Source organism: Haplochromis burtoni, unplaced genomic scaffold (assembly GCF_018398535.1).
Source record: "Haplochromis burtoni strain Fernald_Lab_line unplaced genomic scaffold, NCSU_Asbu1 Contig_366, whole genome shotgun sequence".
In the NCBI taxonomy this organism is placed as follows: domain Eukaryota; kingdom Metazoa; phylum Chordata; class Actinopteri; order Cichliformes; family Cichlidae; genus Haplochromis; species Haplochromis burtoni.
The window spans coordinates 420,433-439,543 of NW_024582727.1; the positions used below are offsets into that span (position 1 = coordinate 420,433).

General features: G+C 39.0%; 1 protein-coding gene across 8 annotated transcripts in view; it reads right to left on the reverse strand.

Moving 5' to 3' along the window:
- phf14 (PHD finger protein 14) overlaps nucleotides 1–19,111 on the reverse strand; it is a 144,934-nt gene that overhangs the window by 89,856 nt on the left and 35,967 nt on the right. For all 8 annotated transcript variants that reach the window (XM_042228923.1, XM_042228921.1, XM_042228922.1 and 5 more), the window contains exons 8-11: nucleotides 17,996–18,142; nucleotides 16,856–17,126; nucleotides 14,262–14,368; nucleotides 11,308–11,403 (exon numbers count right to left, since the gene is read on the reverse strand). In XM_042228923.1, the coding sequence (XP_042084857.1) occupies nucleotides 11,308–11,403; nucleotides 14,262–14,368; nucleotides 16,856–17,126; nucleotides 17,996–18,142 (621 nt within the window). The remainder of the gene's footprint in view (nucleotides 1–11,307; nucleotides 11,404–14,261; nucleotides 14,369–16,855; nucleotides 17,127–17,995; nucleotides 18,143–19,111) is intronic.

A 19,111-nucleotide genomic window follows, 5' to 3' on the forward strand; every position in this document is an offset into this window, starting at 1 on the left:
AAATATTACACAGGTTGCAGTGAATTTCTGTAGATGCAGACTATTGAGCTTTGACGTTCCCAGTCAAACTTAGCTTTGAAGCACATGTTAAAAGCACTTTTACTCTTGTATTTTTCATCAAAAGATACCATACCCAAAATATCAACTCCCAAAAAAAAGAAAACCCAATCACAGGACATTTTGCAGAGTTCAAAGCTACAGCTGCAGCGCAAACGACAACGAACACCATTTATAAACGTGTCCTGGAGTTTATGCAGGTGCAGACAGGCTTACTTACAGCAGTAGCACTAACAGCTTCCAGATCATTTATTCTGGCAATATGGCAAGAAGGTCATCACTACTACAAGCACTGTCTATATGATCTGGTCAGAGAGCAAGGACAGCAAGCAGTCCTCTGCCCTTGAAGAAAACACATCTGCCCAAGATGAAGAAACTTCCTCTCCAGATGATGAGGACAATCTCCAAAGAGGCTGACCACATTACCACTGATGATGAGTACTAGCTAGTGCCGGAATCCTCTTCTGGGGTTTTTGTTTTTTCGTTTTGTTGTTTTTTGTTTTTTGTTTTGGGGGGGGTGGGGGGGTGTCTTTTGCTCTTAGACAATATTTAATAAAACTATTTTGTTACAACCGGAAAACCGTGTGGGTCCCACTAACTGAAGAGAGACTACTCTACAATCCAGTACCCACTGGTATCAAACCAGGGCTCACCCTGTATGCAGTTCCCTGCATTAGCAGCCTGAGATCTACTTTTGACTTTTTTAAAACAAAGGCGGTCTTTTAGCTGCTGTGCACCCTTACGAACCTGCACGGGAGGCAAAGGTGTGAGGATTGTAGATGAAGTGGAGATGTGAGCCTTAACCAGAATAAAGCAATACATAGCATGTTGGATGACAACACTGGAAGTTCTCAGGAAGTAAAAAAAGGCATGGGGTTCAGACTCCAACTGACGGAGGAGCTCCAAGGACAACGTCTTTCCTTCGGTCACCTTGGCAGAGGAACCCCTCAGATGAAAACTGGCACAGGGGAAACAACCCAGAGCTTCCTCCCCAGCTCCTCCAGTTGCAACAGTGGAAGATTTTGTTGTCTGTCTTTCGCTTCACCAAAACTACCACGGCGATATCCCACATGCCAAAGCAACAGAGGAATGTGCTTCTTTTGACCACAACGCACAAGGAACCAGCAGTTAGTGATGGGTAATAGAGGAAGCCTGGAAGCAAGAAGCAATCCTGGACTACAATAGGCACAAATACAGCTTGGATAACTTAAAGAGGATGTTGGCACCTTGAGTTGTAGAAGGAAAACTAACTGATGGCTGCTGGCTCTTTTCTCCAATCTCCTGGATGTCTTGGGATACGATACCTTTGTCCCGCCGGAAACAACTTCACTGAAGTGGGGGAGTCCTCTACAACCTACAAATGAAGAGTGATCCTGGGAGAGCTGGGGCACATGACACCCTTGTCCCTGATTCTCAGCCACTTCTGCCATTGATATCAAGACACAGTAGTCTGAAACAGAGTGTGACCCACACCCCACCAACAAAATGAGAAGAAGGTGCAAAAGGTGCACCTCCAGGAACAGCAGCCCCTCAGGTTTAGAAAGTGTGCCTACAAAAACCACTCTACTGTGGTTAGCACATCTTGCTGCTAATGAGGATTCACACAGAAGCACACACACTGGAATATAAATTTTGATCATTTTTGTGGTCATTTCAGTGGTTATTTGGTCATTAAATTGCCTTTCTGGCCACTAGCACACCATGTGTGATTTTCTTTTTGGCCATTCACCAAAAAAATAAAATAAGTAAAAATAAATAATTGTTACTGTTACTGGTACTGCCTGCAATGATGATTAAAAAAGAGGTTTCATCATTCATATGCTAAAAAATGTGAACTTTGAACATTGCTATTTTCCCCCAAAAGTGTAGTAATAATACATAATCTGACTGGTATTCAAAGGGTATAATTTCTGAATTTGAATTATAGTTTGGTTTTCATGACTAGGGCCAGTGCTAATTTAAAAAAATCAAGTCAATGAAAGTAGAAAAATGTTTTAATATACATTAATTTTATAGCATTTTGTAAACATAAACAGGGGGTGGCCATTTTTTGAGAGGGAGTTTTTTTTTTTCTGTCACTGCACAAAAAAACAAAGATGCATAAAACTCATTGATACTTTTAATTATTGCTATGCATCTAACCTCCACATGGTTAGAAAATAAATCAGTTTGCATGTATTATTTAAAAAAAATGATTTTATGCTTTTATCCCTATTTAAATCAATTTACAATTATGTGATTTAACTGGCATTTAAAGGGTTAAAATTGTGAATTTGAATGAAATTTTAATTTTCATGAATAACACTGACTGCCAATTTAAAAAATTAAGTCAATGAAAGTGGATTTTTTTTTAATATACATTAATTTTATAGCATTTTGTAAATGTAAACAAGGGGTGGCCATTTTTGGCCACGAACAAGCTGAGAGGGAGTTTTTATGTTTTTGCTCTCCCTGCACAAAAATAACAATGCATTATAATCAGTGTTGATGTGAATCAATTACATGTCGGAAGTGTGATTTTATCATGGTGGAAGCAAAACAGCAAAAGTAAGAGGAAATTCCTGACGATGTTTATGTGAAGCGAAATGTGAATCATAGTTTCGATCTACTTTCTCTGCTGGTTCAATCAATTTTGGTTGGAGAGAGATAAAACCTGCAGCTTCAGAATCTAGCGCAGAAACACAAAGCACCTGCCACCTTTTCAAAATCAGTGAGCTGTCGGCTTTCAGCCCCAACGGCGTGTCCGTGTGTATGTGCCGTCAGGTGAGAAAGGCGACAGCTCACTGATTCGGATGCGTTGGGTCCGCGTTTTGTGTTTACGTCTTTGTGCAGAATCTGTGTACCTGCTCTCATTTACTGTTTAAGCTGTTTGGTGGTTGTAGAAATTTTGTGAGGTTTAACCTGAGATTCTGGCGTTTCGGGCAAAATAAATTTATATTTAAAAATCGATTCAGGATTTTAATGAATCGATATCACGTTATCCAATCCAGTATCGATTTTAATCGATAATCAAAACCCACCCATACTGCAAATATATAAAATTGTGAGATTTGAGGTTGTCTTCCACCTAGTACAGTGGACAAACAAACTGGTGTTGAAAGGGTTAAAAATGTAAAGTAATAACTATTTTATATTTATGAAAAGAACTGAAGTTAGTTAAAAAGCTTTGTGGGAAAAATGGCAAAAAAAACAAAAAATTATAAAAATTACAGACCTAATCTGTTGGTGGACACTTTTGGCCACGAACAAGCTGAAAGGGTAGTGATTTTGATCAGACTCAGAAGGTTAACGTCTGGGTTCGTCCATACGCACCAACATCAGAAACTAACTAATAAATACAAAGAGTGAATAACAGCTCACCAAGTGCTCTATTTGTACAAACAGGTTTCATCGTAGTTGAAGAAGCATTTTAGCTAAACAATTTTACCCACTAACTTGATGCAACAGAAAGCACAGTGAGCATTTATTGAACATCTGTTTGTTTTTGCCTGAGGGTTTGGTCTCAACAATATTAGCTGAAGCAGTCCTTTGCAAGTTTCCTCAAAGCAGAGAAGGGAAAAGGGAACCTGTTGTGTATGGTAGGTGAAAAGCGGCAGCAGATACATTCAAGCCTCCCCTGCATCTCAGGTGTAGTGCTGCCACGCAGGTTAATTAGAAAACTTATCTCGCAGGGATTCAGTCTCTCACTAAACAGACAAGGTTTTCCCCAAGGAAGCTCTAATCTGAGCATTCTCACTCTGCCTGCACCGCTGAAGGAGCATCTCCAGAGGGAAACCTGATAGATGGAAGGGGCAGGTGACCAAAGCACAAGGGCTTGCTGAGGCCATCTCTTTAACTAAAACTAAAGTCTGCCAGGGTGTAAGAACGAGAAAATGCCTCCGCTGACAATATAGAGCAGTTTGGTTAACAAGCTTCATCAGACAGATAAAGAAGTTTAAAAGTACACATTTAAACAATGAGTTTGAACAATTTAAATAACAGTTCAGTAAGCTTTTAGGCATCTGGGTTTCTGCCAGACTGTAACCTATCCAAACACAGCGCAAAATGGACACTTGGGTCATATTTGTTCCACTTCAATCATTAATATCACAGCTTATTATTGTCACAGCAATTTATACTTGGTGGTTAAGATAAAGCCATTTTAACCATTGTAGTGGAAAAAACACATAATACATCAAGTATGCATCCTTTTAATCTTGAAAAGATTAAAAATAACTGCACTTAGTAACAACAAGACGTCAAATCCATATGCTTAGTTACGTCATTTGTAAAGATGATCTAAGACTATTGATAACACTTTTAGTTTGTCTTAATTGCAGAACTACGGTCTGCACATGGGTAACTTAAAAAAGTAATTTAATCTAAATGCTAACCATAGCACTCCTGGAATATGACTTCTGATGTTTTTCTTATGAAGTTGCCAGGAGTGCTAAACTTCTAGAGGCGTCAAGAACAAAAGCACTGACTGTGTAGTGGAAGAATGATGACAGTCCCAGTTGGGGACATCCATTTCTGCAAATGCACAGAAGGATGACAAATAGGAGATGAAAATGTGGCAGATAGATGACACAAAGGCATTCACTGCTGTGACTGATGTTGCTACTTAAACAGTGCATGTTCATAATTGGTGATTTATGGTGGTCATTGCAGATTCACTGCCACTCTTGCAAGTTCTTGTACATTCTGCTGCCTCGCCACCATATTAACATCATTTGACAACTTATCTGCTCAGCTCATACTCTCCACGACCACACGTCTAATAAAGCTTTTAATGGATTTACCTGCTGCTTAAACTATATACATAAAATCCTGAATCCTGAGTGGCTCCACCATCCCAGCATTACAGTGATGTAATATTCATTTTCCTCAATAAATTCATGTAAAGAATTAGTGGCATTTTCTAATTTCTGATCTGATCTTTTGATATTGTTTAGTATATAAAAAGGTACGCAACTGATGAGGCTAAAATTAGCTTTACTTTACTGCAGATCACACCCAGCTCTTCATTTCATTGTCTAAACGTTTAACTAAAACCACATGTGATTTTAATACTTGTGACTTTCTTCACATGAAGAGTAGTAGTGGTGAGGTTTCTCTGGAGCCTTTTCAGAGGTGTGGATATGAGAATTAAAGGCTGTCTGTTAACCATATGATCAACCTATCCAATATCCACTGCACTAGGGTCCAGCTAACTTTTCCTTCACAACAAGAGCTGAATAAGCTATTCAGCGACCAGTATTAATCTTACAAGTACACCTAATAAGAACCAAATCTCAGACATTTGGCACAACTGTCATTTCAGCGTCTACTTAGCGAGTTTCTGATATATTGTGATTTTTATCCAAGCAACACAGTCAGCTATCCATTTTCTTCCACTTCAATTCAGCATCAGAGGTGACTTTATAATACGAGCAACTAAGGGCACAATTACCCTGTAATTAAATGTAATTTGGAGGTACTTATGGATACTTACAGATACTTTACAAGAAAAGACACACATTGCACTGCAAATAACTTCAAGTACACTGTAAGTAATTTTAATTATGTCATACTTAAATAAATTTTATCGTAATTTCAGAAAAAACAATCAATATTTCCCCATTTTACATTAAGTACGCTTTTCTTTTTGGGGTGACTTAATCTTGCATAACATCTAGGTGTTTTACAGGAACAGAGACAGAAATTGCACTGTAGGAAATCTTAAACATGACATGAAGCACTACATATAAAAAGCTAAATTACATCATGGAGCGATCCTCTTAAACGGATTTTTAGTTTTAGTGTCGTTATTTTCCTCAGAGTTATCGATTCTGTCAGTAGTTAGCTAAGATAAACTAATGTCAGTCTATTAGCTGCAACCAACCAACCACATGACGTAACGTACAGACAGAAGACAGCGCCACACATGTTCTCAAATTTTAACTTTAAACAGTTCTTTCTTAAATCCAGCTTCAGAGACAGTGTTACAATCTACATCAGATTTTGAGAGCAGGGCTCCATGATTAAATTAGCCTTTATATGTTCAGTATTTCTTGTCCCATTTAAGTACACTGTAAGTCATACTAATTACTGAGTAATTCATTTTTAGTACACCATAGAGAGAGGGGTGGCAAAAGCAAAGGAAAAGGCTTTTTATCAGCTGCATGCTTAACTGGACACTAAGTAAGGATCGCCTACATATAATGTAGGCAACTCGCTAGAAAGACAGATTGAGCTGCAGCAAGTTAACGTGATGAAAGCTAGAGCTTTAAATGTACTGACAGTACATGGATGGAAAAGAGCCTAGAAAGGTGGAGGTACGTGCTGTGGAGAAGAGGAGTGAAAGACAGAATGCATGTGTTTAAATGAGTGGGAGATAGTTGTGAGAGTAAAGATGCAAGGAGCAGAGGCAGTGATAGCAGATGAGTTTAAATATCTGGGGTCAACCACACAAAGCAACTGACAGCCCCACAAGAGAGGTGGAGAGAGAAGGATAGCAGCTAAAGAGAATATTACGGTTTACAACTTAGTGAGGCGTGTTTTGGATGTATGATTTGGAGACGTGGCCCTGACAGAAATATGGGAAGCCCACCTGGAAGTGGCAGAGCTGAAGTTTCTAAGAATTTTATTAGAAGTGATCAGACTAGAAAGAATTGGAAATGAGTGGACATCAGACAGACAGCTCGATATGAGCAGTTTGGAGGACAAAGAGAGGCAAGGCTGAGATGGTTTGAAGAGAAGAGCACAAAAGGAGCACAAGTGCACAAGAGGCATGGTGGATATAATGGAAAAAGGATGCTGATACTAGAGCTGTAAAAGGGGAAGACCACAGAGGAATTTCATGGACGTACCGAAGGACACGCAAAAGATGATGGTAGCGGTGGGGTGAGATAACTTCTAAAAACACTGGCCCAAAGCAGAAGTGGAAAAAGCAGCACACTATGAATGCACATTTATTTTTGCTACTTTCATTTTACAAAGCTATATTTATGGAGATGTAGTACTATCGTGCTGTCTTGTAAAATATTATGCATGTCCAGATGTCTTCATTTTTAATGGGGACCCAGTAATCGTGGAACATTTACAAAAAAAGGTTTCTAAAATGCCTCATAAGTTGCTGGAAACTTAAGGTTTTACTCCTCAGCCTTAAAAAGGTGATGGGGTATCGTTGTCCCCTTGCTGGGTGGAGGGACAGGCAGCATGGACACTTACAAATATACATAGATTAGTGTGTAATTATGTTTTCCAACAAAACTGATGCACACTCATAATCTAAGAATTAATCCAGTAAAAATACACCGGGGCAGGCACTGGTGTGTGGAAGCCACCATGTTGATCTGCAATTTTGAATAAAATGGACACCACTGTTTCAGGTAATCACGTTATGTCTATGTGGCTAGAGACTGGCTGTATATGTTGCACGTAGTAGTATTGTCACAATTACTTGTAGTCAGCAGATGAGATGCTTAAAGAGAAAGACAGCAAGGAATTTAAATATCACTTTCAGTTTGTAAGTTTTCTCAGTTAAACCCACTGACCATAGGAATATTTTCAAATTATGGTTTGTCTGACAGTCTGAGATTCATAGAGATTCGCTTTGATATCATGTGCAGGAAAGAAAATGATCAAATCCTGTTGCAGAGATTATTAAAATGTTGAAGAGTTGTATTTACAACTACACTGGCCACTTTATTAGGTATGACTGTTGAACACTATAGTCTAACCAGCCAATTACATGGCAACAGTTCAGTAGACACGGTCAAAACAGCCTACTGAGATTCAAACCAAGAGTCAGGATAGGGAACAAAGGTCATTTCAATGACTGGTTGTTCAGATATAAGGGAATTTTCCCAGACAACCACCTCTATGGTTTACAGAGGATAGTCCAACAAAAAAAAAAGGAAAAGCAGGAAAAGGTGATGCCAAGTCTTAAATCATCTCAAAATGGTTCTTTGAACATGACTGTCAGTTCACTCACTTCAAACAGCATCAACCAAGTCTTGATCCAATAGACCAGCACCAGGGGCGTGTAGCTAATGAAATAGCCAGTAAGTGCAGTTGTAATGGCTTATTCGTAAAAGCTGAAAGGGTTTTTTTTGTTGTATTTTTTTACAGCTTTAATATTTTTTGTGTTTCCAAATTATAATCAAAAACATTTATTTTACATCTACTAATGTTCTTAACTGCTTATCCAATTCATAGTCGCTGGAAAGTGGATCCTACGCAAACTGTCATAGGACAAATAAATTAATTTTGATTTTAATGCTCTAAATCTAATTTCAATCCAATCCAATTTTATTTATAAAGCACTTTAAAATACCCAGCACAGGAACAAAGTGCTGTACAGAAACAGCAAAATAAATAAATAAAACACATAAAACATAAAATTAAAACAGCCCTATATTAAAACAAGATAAAACAGCATCGAATCACCTAAAAACAACTGAAATAAAAATAAAAACCAACATCTCACGTGATGTCAAAGGCCAGGGTAAAGAGGTGGGTTTTCAAGAGTGACTTCAAAACTGTGGAATGAGCTTCCTTTAGAGATTAGACAGGCCAGTTCTGTTTTTGAGCTGCTACAGCAAAAGCACAATCTCCTCTAAATTTACGACCAGTCCTGGGTACATTCAGGAGCAGCTGATCAGCTGACCTGAGAGAGCGGGTGGGTGTATAAGGCTGTAGCAGCTCAGAGAGATACGATGGGGCTAGGCCATGGAGGGCTTTAAAAGCAAATAAAAGAATTTTAAAATGAATCCTAAAAGAAATGGGCAGCCAGTGAAGCGAAGCTAAAACAGGGGGAATGTGCTCAAACTTTCGAGTGCCAGTTAAAAGACGAGCTGCGGCATTTTGCACCCTCTTTAGATGACTAATATATGATGCGCTGACCCCAATATAAAATGCATTACAGTAATCTAGCCGAGTGCTAACAAAGGCGTGGATCACTGTCTCAAAGTGCTGCCGTGAAAGAATTGGCTTTATTTTTGCAGCTGCCTGAGGTGAAAGAAGCTAGATTTTACCACGGCCTTAATTTGATTATTAAACTTCAGATCACAGTCCACTTTGACGTAACATACTGGGCCAGGGAATCTACATACACATTGGGGGTCTCAGTGGGGCTACCAAAAACCAACACCTCGGTCTTTTTATCATTGAATTTTAAAAAGTTAACAGACATCCAAGCCTTAATGTCATCGAGACACTGAAGTAATGGGTGTGTAAGGTATGTGCCTTTTTTCTTTAGAGGGACATAGATCTGACAGTCATCAGCATAAAAGTGGAAAGCAATGCCGTGCTTTCTCAGTACAGAACCAAGAGGAAGCAGATATAAAGAGAAGAGGAGGGGGCCTAGAACTGAGCCCTGTGGGACACCACACAAGAGGGGAGCGGAGGACGACACACAGTAACCGAGGCTGACACAAAAAGTTCGCCCTGCCAAGTAGGACCTGAACCACTCCAGTGCTGTGCCCCTAATGCCCACCCAGTGCTCCAAACGAGAGAATAAAATGGCATATTCCACGGTATCAAACGCAGCTGTCAAATCTAAAAGCACAAGAACAACACAGTCCCCAGCATCAGTCGCTAAAAATATGTCATTAAAAACTTTTAAAAGGGCTGATTCAGTGCTATGAAAGAGTTTAAAACCAGATTGGAAAACCTCTAACACATTTTGCTTTTCCAGGAAGGCCATTATTTGGCTGTAAACTACCTTTTCAAGAATTTTGGAAAGAACAGGTAGTTTGGAGATAGGCCTGTAAATGCAAGAACCGTAGGATCAAGAGCAGGTTTTTTTAATCAGGGGTTTGACTACTGCATGTTTAAAATCTTTAGGGACAACACCTGACATCAGACTATGGTTTACCAGCTCAAGCACCAAAGGACCAACTGTAGGTAACACCTCTTTTGAAAGTCGAGGAGGGACATCATCATTTGGAGACCCTGCAGGCTTAAGATGACCAACAGTCTCCTTTAAAAAGGACAGAGTCACAGGCTCAAACCTGTCAAAGACAGAGCAGGAAACAGAGACAGAGGTCATGAGCACAAGGAGAGATTTGAGCCCTTGTGGAGGAGACCTTCTCAATAAAAAAAAAAAAAAGTGTAAAAAATTTTCACAAAAGAAAAACATCTACTACAGACTGCTGTGGAAATCATGTACGTCACTGCTCTCTCTATGTTGCTGCTAAATGGGCAATCACTGTATATCAGACTTTCCCGTTGGTTGACTTCTATCTAAATCTCTCTTTTTTGCAATTTATGTAGCTACTTTGCACTTAATGCATACATATTATTAAAATTTGGACTATGATGTTTGTATTGATGTATAGCAACCTGTAATGCTCCCGAAAATGGCACTACAGCATGTAAAAATGTAAAGATAAGCTCTGGCGGACTTGGTTCTATGGTAGGTCTTGAAGGGTTAATGAATCAAGGGTACAGTATTGGAGGAACCAAGAAGAATGAGTTGAGTATAGTTTGACTTATCTGACTGTTTTGCTTCGCTTAATGCGCCTTATAGTCCGGTGCGCCTTGTAGTGCGAAAAATACGGTAATCATAAGGAACTGAATTGTCAGAAATAATTATTTAAGTTCAAGTCCATTTTAAACGAGCAAGACAAAGGAGCAAGTGATTGTTTCAAGAGCAACATTAAAAACAATCTGCTATTGCATATTATTCACTTATATTTGGTTTTTTACTTGTTATATTGTTATGTGTTGTATTTGTTGCACCTTTCTCCCAGGTCTCCCTTGGAAAAGAGATTTTAATTTCAATGAGAATTTTTACTTGGATAAATAAAGGATAATAAATGAAAACTTCTACTGTTGTATGTAAAGCTGGATATCACTCAGGAAGGAGAAAGCTTTAGTGAGCTATCCAATTGGTTGGCATGACCCTGAAAAAAATATGCTGACAGTCTGAGGTTTTTGGACACTTACCCACAATTAAGACACAACTGCCACATTGAAAAGAAAAAAAAAGCTCCATAGTCTTTCAGAGCCTAAGTATTGTTTTGTATTGTGCTATATTGTTAAAGCTCATTTTTATGGGTTAAGAAACTGTTTCATGTTCTTGTTTTTAATTCAAATGAAATCAAAACAACTTATTATTACAGGCTCAGATGAGTTTGAATAAAAGTATGATATGGATAACCCATTCATCTAAATCAATACTTCAATCAAAAGAGTAAATCATTAACAAGACGCTTCTTGAGACTTTGTTTAAACAACAGCTAATACATGTGTTGGAAAAAAACAATGGTTGAACAAACGTACCTGGCCCAGGATGCCGCCGAGCAGACTCCACATGGCTTGGCCTTCACTTCGCAGCTTTCCATTTGCATTCAGCAGTTCCTCCAGAAACTCACAGAGCTGGAGGGAGACAAATGGAAACAAACTGTGGTCCTGTTCATATAACATGTGATACTTTTTTTTCCTTCTAATAAACCTAAAGAATAACTGTCTTGAGTAAGAGGAAAAAAGTTGAATCCATAAGCATTTACCATTCACAAGGATGAAACAACAATATAAACATCGGTCTCAACCTGTGTGTTAGCTGGGTCAGGAATAGAATAGAATCCTTTTTTATTGTCACTGTACATGTACAACGAAATTGCTTCACTCCAACTGTTCAGGTAGAAAATATAAATAGTACGACAGCAGGGATATTTAACAAACTTGAGAAACATATAAAAACATGAGAGCTATATACAAACAGGAGGAAGGCACAGTATAGAAAAGGTGCACATAAAAAGAACAGGTTGTGGTACGAGGCTAACCTAACTAAGGTCAAATTCAATTTTTTCAAATTTCAAAAACAGACCAACTTGTCTCTTATTCGTCTCAAACTAGGGAATGTAAAACATTTGATCTTCCATCCATCAGTAACCTAAAGAGTAATGATCATTTTGATTGGTCTTTTTGTTTTTTTCGTTTTAAAGTTATCAACCTAACTAAACAATTCTCCTAGAAACTAATTAGGTACTGCCATACATGTGACTGGGAGTAAAAGGGCAAGAAAGAGTTGTCCTGTGCATCCTTTCATGTTATCCATTTAGAAGTTTGGCCAGGAGCTTAATACACCATGTTAAGCAATGTTCTTAAGAGACAACCCTTAAACACTATGGTTTAAATACCTAGGAACTGAAGAGGTCTCTTGAATGAAAGGAAAAATGTCTTCACAAAACTTAAAGAAGTCCAGTAGCTCACATGTTCCCATTATGTAAAAAGTGAACGATAACAGTTTGACAAGCATACAATTGAATTTCTTCCCCAAGGTGTTTCCTGAAGAGCTGTTAGCCAGACCTTTTGTGATATGTGCACAATGACCATGCTAACGTTCTGTGGCACGTGAACATCAATTTTGCACTCAAATATAAACAACTGAAACTGTTTCATACTATCACTGCATATGATTTGCAACTGGTAACCCCTTTGTCCAGGTTAACGCTGTACTGTTCTCCACTAGTGTCCATTAGTCAAAGCTTAACTTGTAATGGTATTTTCTCCAAAGCCCAAGCCATCTGACAGCAACTCAGGCAGTGCAATTAGCAATACACACTCCATTAATAACGCTTAACATGCATGGCAGAAGACTGAATGCAACATTAACTCTGACTTCTACTCTGCCATTGTATTCCCTTCCTCATGCTGACAGACGGAGTGGCAGGCTTACTGCAGAGGTCATATGTCTGAAGAGAAACATGAAGGCTTCACACAGAGAACTCCTAAATTCAACCTTCTCTCATGGCACAACAAAGCTTTAAAATCCATTAAAATGTGTTGAAAGATTTGTACAACTTAAGTTCAAGTTTACAAATACTGGTATCCACTGTTGACTCCCCTCAGCCTCGTAGTAGTCGGCATAAATACGCTGGGTGCCTTAATTCTTGAGTTATCGTATTCACAAGATTTATTTTTAGAAAACGTCAGATAATCTCTGACCTTGATTCAAACTCGACTGAGATTTTTAGTAGATGCGCTAAAATAGCACGAATGTGAATCCTAGGTGAATTCCTTCTTGCAATATCACACTCACAAGATTTTCAGAAACGACATCTGACCTTGAGGTGAAGGTCACTGAAATTCAACGAAAATTTTAGTACAGCTTTTACAGCTGAGGGGTTAAAAAAAAAGAAAGAAGACTGAAAATGCTTAACCACCTGCTTTGATAATAATATATAATACATTTTTTTCACCACATTCATTTTAATGTTTCCTTCAAGCAAACCTTTTGGAAAGATGTACCTTTTTTGGTGTGTTGCTTGGACACTATTCAGTATATTCAGTTTTTTGCTACCACAACAACATCACTTTCTCCATGAGAAAACCTGCGTATATTGATGAAATGGGCCCATGTGAGCTGTCAATATGAACAGCAATGTCAGCTGTTGACTAAAGCTTTGTTCTTTCTAAACTTGAAATCAGATCAAATCACTCCACCATCATTCCATGTACATCGGTGTATCCATCCCAGATTCAAACTTCCACTGAGGATTTTACAATCAATCAACATGTGAGTGGAGTATAGAAATTCTACATTTTACTACAGTACTACATTAAGTGTTAACGAATCACAGCCTTTTTTATGCAAAGTCCCTCAATTTCAGAAGCTCAAAAGTAACTGGATAGTTAACCTCAACCTGTTCTGTCATTATGCAACGACAGACAAAAGAACGGAAGATTGTTCAAAATGTTAAACTTGTGTTTGGCAGTTGGTTACTGGAATCTTAAAATGAGGTCCAAAGAGAAGCTAAAGCATTTAGCGTCATTTAGGACAAGTTCAATATTCAATATGATCAATCTGTATATATTTATTGATTTCATAATTTCCTTGTGTGACCAATAAACTTCATCCATCTATCCCATAATTCAGTTTGTAATTGAGATTTTGCAAGAAGTTGCACACTACTGATGGCACTCAAAAACAGAAGTACAGATTACAGTTTGCCTGGAAATAACTAAGAACATTAACTTGTACCAGAATGATGAGAGGACATATTAGTACGGAAAAGAAAATGAACAGTTCATTGTCTAAAACAGACCTTACTGTCTGTCAAATATGCTGCAAGCAACATTAAGACATGGGCACGTATATCAGGTCACTGCTGCAGATAAAAGTAGCAGTAAAACTTCTGTTGTTTTTGCACTAAAGGATTTCTTTTTGAAACTAGCGTATAATTAAAACTAATTTTTAAATATAGCAATTGTGTTTGAACTGTGTCACTCACCTTGTTATACTCGACGTGTAGTTTTTCTTGTTCATTCTCCAGCTTATCTTTAAGGTTTTTCTGCTCTGAAATGTTATCCTGGATCTGGATCATTCTCATGTTCCTCTCTGAGTATTTTTTTTTTTTTTTAAAAAGGAAGAAAAGGGGGATACAAAAAGTGATTAATGAAGTTAAAGGAGCAGAAGAGGCAATGTTGGCAAATGATGCTACATCAGGTTCTAAAGGATAACGGAAGAATGGTGGAGAAGGAAAATATAAATCTAGTACAACTGCTGCTTTTTCAATGTAGGCTGACTACATAAAAGCAATAACACCATCGCTACCACATTTAACGATACATACAGTGGCTTGCAAAAGTATTCGGCCCCCTTGAACTTTTCCACATTTTGTCACATTACAGCCACAAACATGAATCAATTTTATTGGAATTCCACGTGAAAGACCAACACAAAGTGGTGTCACACGTGAGAAGTGGAACGAAAATCATACATGATTCCAAACATTTTTACAAATAAATAACTGCAAAGTGGGGTGTGCGTAATTATTCAGCCCCCTTTGGTCTGAGTGCAGTCAGTTGCCCATAGACATTGCCTGATGAGTGCTAATGACTAAATAGAGTGCACCTGTGTGTAAAATGGTAAATGGTAAATGGCCTGTATTTATATAGCGCTTTACTAGTCCCTAAGGACCCCAAAGCGCTTTACATATCCAGTCATCCACCCATTCACACATTGGTGATGGCAGCTACATTGTAACCACAGCCACCCTGGGGCGCACTGACAGAGTGTAATCTAATGTCAGTACAAATACAGCTGCTCTGTGACGGCCTCAGAGGTTGTCTAAGAGAATATTGGGAGCAACAACACCATGAAGTCCAAAGAACACACGCAGACAGGTCAGGGATAAAGTTATTGAGAAATTTAAAGCAGGCTTAGGCTACAAAAAGATTTCCCAAGCCTTGAACATCCCACGGAGCACTGTTCAAGCCATCATTCAGAAATGGAAGGAGTATGGCACAACTGTAAACCTACCAAGACAAGGCCGTCCACCTAAACTCACAGGCCGAACAAGGAGAGCGCTGATCAGAAATGCAGCCAAGAGGCCCATGGTGACTCTGGACGAGCTGCAGAGATCTACAGCTCAGGTGGGGGAATCTGTCCATAGGACAACTATTAGTCGTGCACTGCACAAAGTTGGCCTTTATGGAAGAGTGGCAAGAAGAAAGCCATTGTTAACAGAAAACCATAAGAAGTCCCGTTTGCAGTTTGCCACAAGCCATGTGGGGGACACAGCAAACATGTGGAAGAAGGTGCTCTGGTCAGATGAGACCAAAATGGAACTTTTTGGCCAAAATGCAAAACGCTATGTGTGGGGAAAACTAACACTGCACATCACTCTGAACACACCATCCCCACTGTCAATATGGTGGTGGCAGCATCATGCTCTGGGGGTGGCTTCTCTTCAGCAGGGACAGGGAAGCTGGTCAGAGTTGATGGGAAGATGGATGGAGCCAAATACAGGGCAATCGTGGAAGAAAACCTCTTCTGGAAAAGACTTGAGACTGGGGCGGAGGTTCACCTTCCAGCAGGACAACGACCCTAAACATAAGGGTCGTTGTCCTGCTGGATTATGTTTAGGGTCGTTGTCCTGCTGGAAGGTGAACCTCCGCCCCAGTCTCAAGTCTTTTGTGCCAGGGGCCAGGGCAACAATGAAATGGTTTAAAACAAAACACATCCATGTGTTAGAATGGCCCAGTCGAAGTCCAAATCTAAATCCAATCGAGAATCTGTGGCAAGATCTGAAAACTGCTGTTCACAAATGCTGTCCATCTAATCTGACTGAGCTGGAGCTGTTTTGCAAAGAAGAATGGGCAAAGATTTCAGTCTGTAGATGTGCAAAGCTGGTAGAGACAGACCCTAAAAGACTGGCAGCTGGAATTGCAGCTAAAGGTGGTTCTACAAAGTATTGATTCAGGGGGCTGAATAATTACGCACACCCCACTTTGCAGTTATTTATTTGCAAAAAATGTTTGGAATCATGTTTGATTTTCATTCAACTTCTCACGTGTGCACCACTTTGTGTTGGTCTTTCACGTGGAATTCCAATAAAACTGATTCATGTTTGTGGCTGTAATGTGACAAAATGTGGAAAAGTTCAAGGGGGCCGAATACTTTTTGCAAGCCACTGTAACTGTGTTAAATCCATGCACTGCAGACACACAATCACTATCTAACTTAATATGCATGTCTTAGGACTTTTGGAGAACATCTGAGTAACTCGAGTAAACTCATGCAGGTATAGTGAATACACGCAAACGGCACACCTTTCTGCTCATGACATCAAGAAACTTTCAAATTTCTCCTAAACTGTGCACTGCAGTGCTTTGCAGTTTTCTAATCTCAGTGTTTTCTTCTTTAGTATCAATTTCACTCACAACAAACAAGGAGCTTCTAAAAGAATTGCTGCGAAACATTTTCTCACTGTTCTCAGAGACCTACCTACTTTAGCTGGTAAAGTGAAATAGCAGCATAATAATTAACACTTGACACAAAGCAACAGAACAGCGTAGAGCAGAGATGACACAGTTTCCTCACCCAAGTAGTAGTTGACAAAGTCTGCTGTGAGAGCAGGCTGCTTGTGTTTCCTGCGACCATCCATGCTGGCACTGGTATCAGATGTGTCCACAGGGAAAATGTCAGTGCTGATGCCCATCAGTTCAGCCTTCCTCATCAACTTTCTGATAGCTGAGGCGCTAGAGGTCAGAGGTCTTGGCAGTTTTTCCCGGGGTACCCATGCCTGAGGACGAGTGTTTCTGGACAGCTCAGCTTTTGCCCTGTACTGCTGCAAGCGAGTAGTGATTCGGGCCTGCAGGTGGGACACATACAACCACTTTGCTATTAGAAACAGGATATATTGTGCTCTGTTCTACTTTTAGTATATATAAGTAGCATGTACTTTCAAAAGAATTTCACACAACATGCTGTTAGGAAACACTGAATTGTGGAAACCAGTTCAGCCCATCGTTTTTTGCCCATTTGCACAGTCATCTTGAAGGAGGAAAGAGACTACGAAAGTACTAACACAGGGTGCTTCTTACAGTGTGGATGTGACATACATGCAGTGCTCTGCTTGCTCAGTGTTCTGGTTAAAGACAGTTCTTTATGACTATGCCTGGGAGTTTGTGCTCCTCATGCTAAGCACTGTATATGTGCAATTGTATTTACATTTGGGGACAATGAAAATTTCACATGCTGTCCCTCACACTTGCTTATAGTGCCTAAATTTTGTTAACTGGGACTTTTTGTGTGCCTGTCAATCTGATATAACCATGCAGTCACATTTAGACCACCTACAACAAATACAAAACTGTGATCTAATATAAGTTCGATCAAGGGCCACCTCAAAGTACAGACCAAAGAACTGAAAAGTAAGGGCAATAGCAATGAGCAGAGTGATTTCTACATTTTCTTGGAGTCAGGTGCTAAACTATCCGTGTCAGCTCAACGTGACGCTGCTGTGTGGGGATCGCCTCCCTCTATCCCAAACCTATTCCTTTTGTGTGCAGGTTTATTAACAGTTACAGGAAAACTGTAGCATTTCTTAAACTTGTTTTAGGGTTAAATATTATTTCGAAAATACACAATTTATCTCACCCATCCAAACTGTCCTTTGTCATTTAGACTAAACATAGTGCATGTTTTTAGTATAGATGGGATGGGTCAAACAATCCTTACCTGAGCTTCGGGAGTAAGCTGTCTCTCTCTCTCCTGCAGAGAGACTTTACAATAAGACTGTAAGGCCAGGTAATTCTTCCTTTTCCACTTTCTGTCAAAGCGGTCTGCATGCTGTTTGCAGTATGCAAAAAATGGGTCCGCGATATCCTGAGGAAATAAAGAGCACTCATGGGAATTAACAGTTAAGATAACTGGTGGGAAAACAGGTATTAATAGCCTGTAAAGCTTTTACCACGTTGAACTTTCAGAACCTGCCACTCACTAAAGTGAAAAATCCAGCTGAGGCAGAAGCAGTGCTTTGCAGCTGCTGACTTCCTACAGTCATCTGTGTGCAGTCTGTTGTAGTGGAGGATTTGTAGCTGATTAACTGGATTAGGCTGCTGCAGTGAACAGGCATTTTTCCAAATACTTGTGTTATATGAATTTTATTTGTTTTGCTTGGTGGACTGCAGTGACAATATTCCAAAAGAACTTCATTAATAGTCGTTATCAATCAAATCTGTCACTCGCTAGTTTGATTTCTCCAAGTGGTAGATGCTTTATTGACAGAAGCTGTGTAAAGGAGGTGAGGAAAAATAAAATAAAATTAGTGGATTCTTTCTCGGCTTGATTTTACTGCTTCTCTCACTTCATGTATTGGTTAAAATTGGTCTATTGGTATTATTATAGTAATATTCATAAGATAATTTATTTGGGTTTTTTTCATAAAGGTACCAAGTGTGGTAAAAAAAATAAATAAATAAAATTGGTGGCACTGTGGTAAGAGCAGAAAAGTCCTCAAGGGTACAAGATCGTCATGGATGTGGGGCTGCAGGTATCGATTTCTTTAGTAATCGAGTAATCTTTCAATTACTCCATGGATTAATTGAACAAGAAATGAGCAATAATAAGCATTCACAAAAATCACAGGTATTTCAGAATAAACTGCTCATTGGTTTCTATTTGAGAAATTGTAATGTTTTAAAGTTCAACTGCAAAAACTACGAAATCCTTAGTCGCCAAGTTCTGATCAATTCCCATCCCTACTGTATACATGACTAATATATAAATAATCTCAAGTACAGGCAAAGTCAAAAAAAAGAAGATATATTATCATTTATTATGGCATAGTTTAAA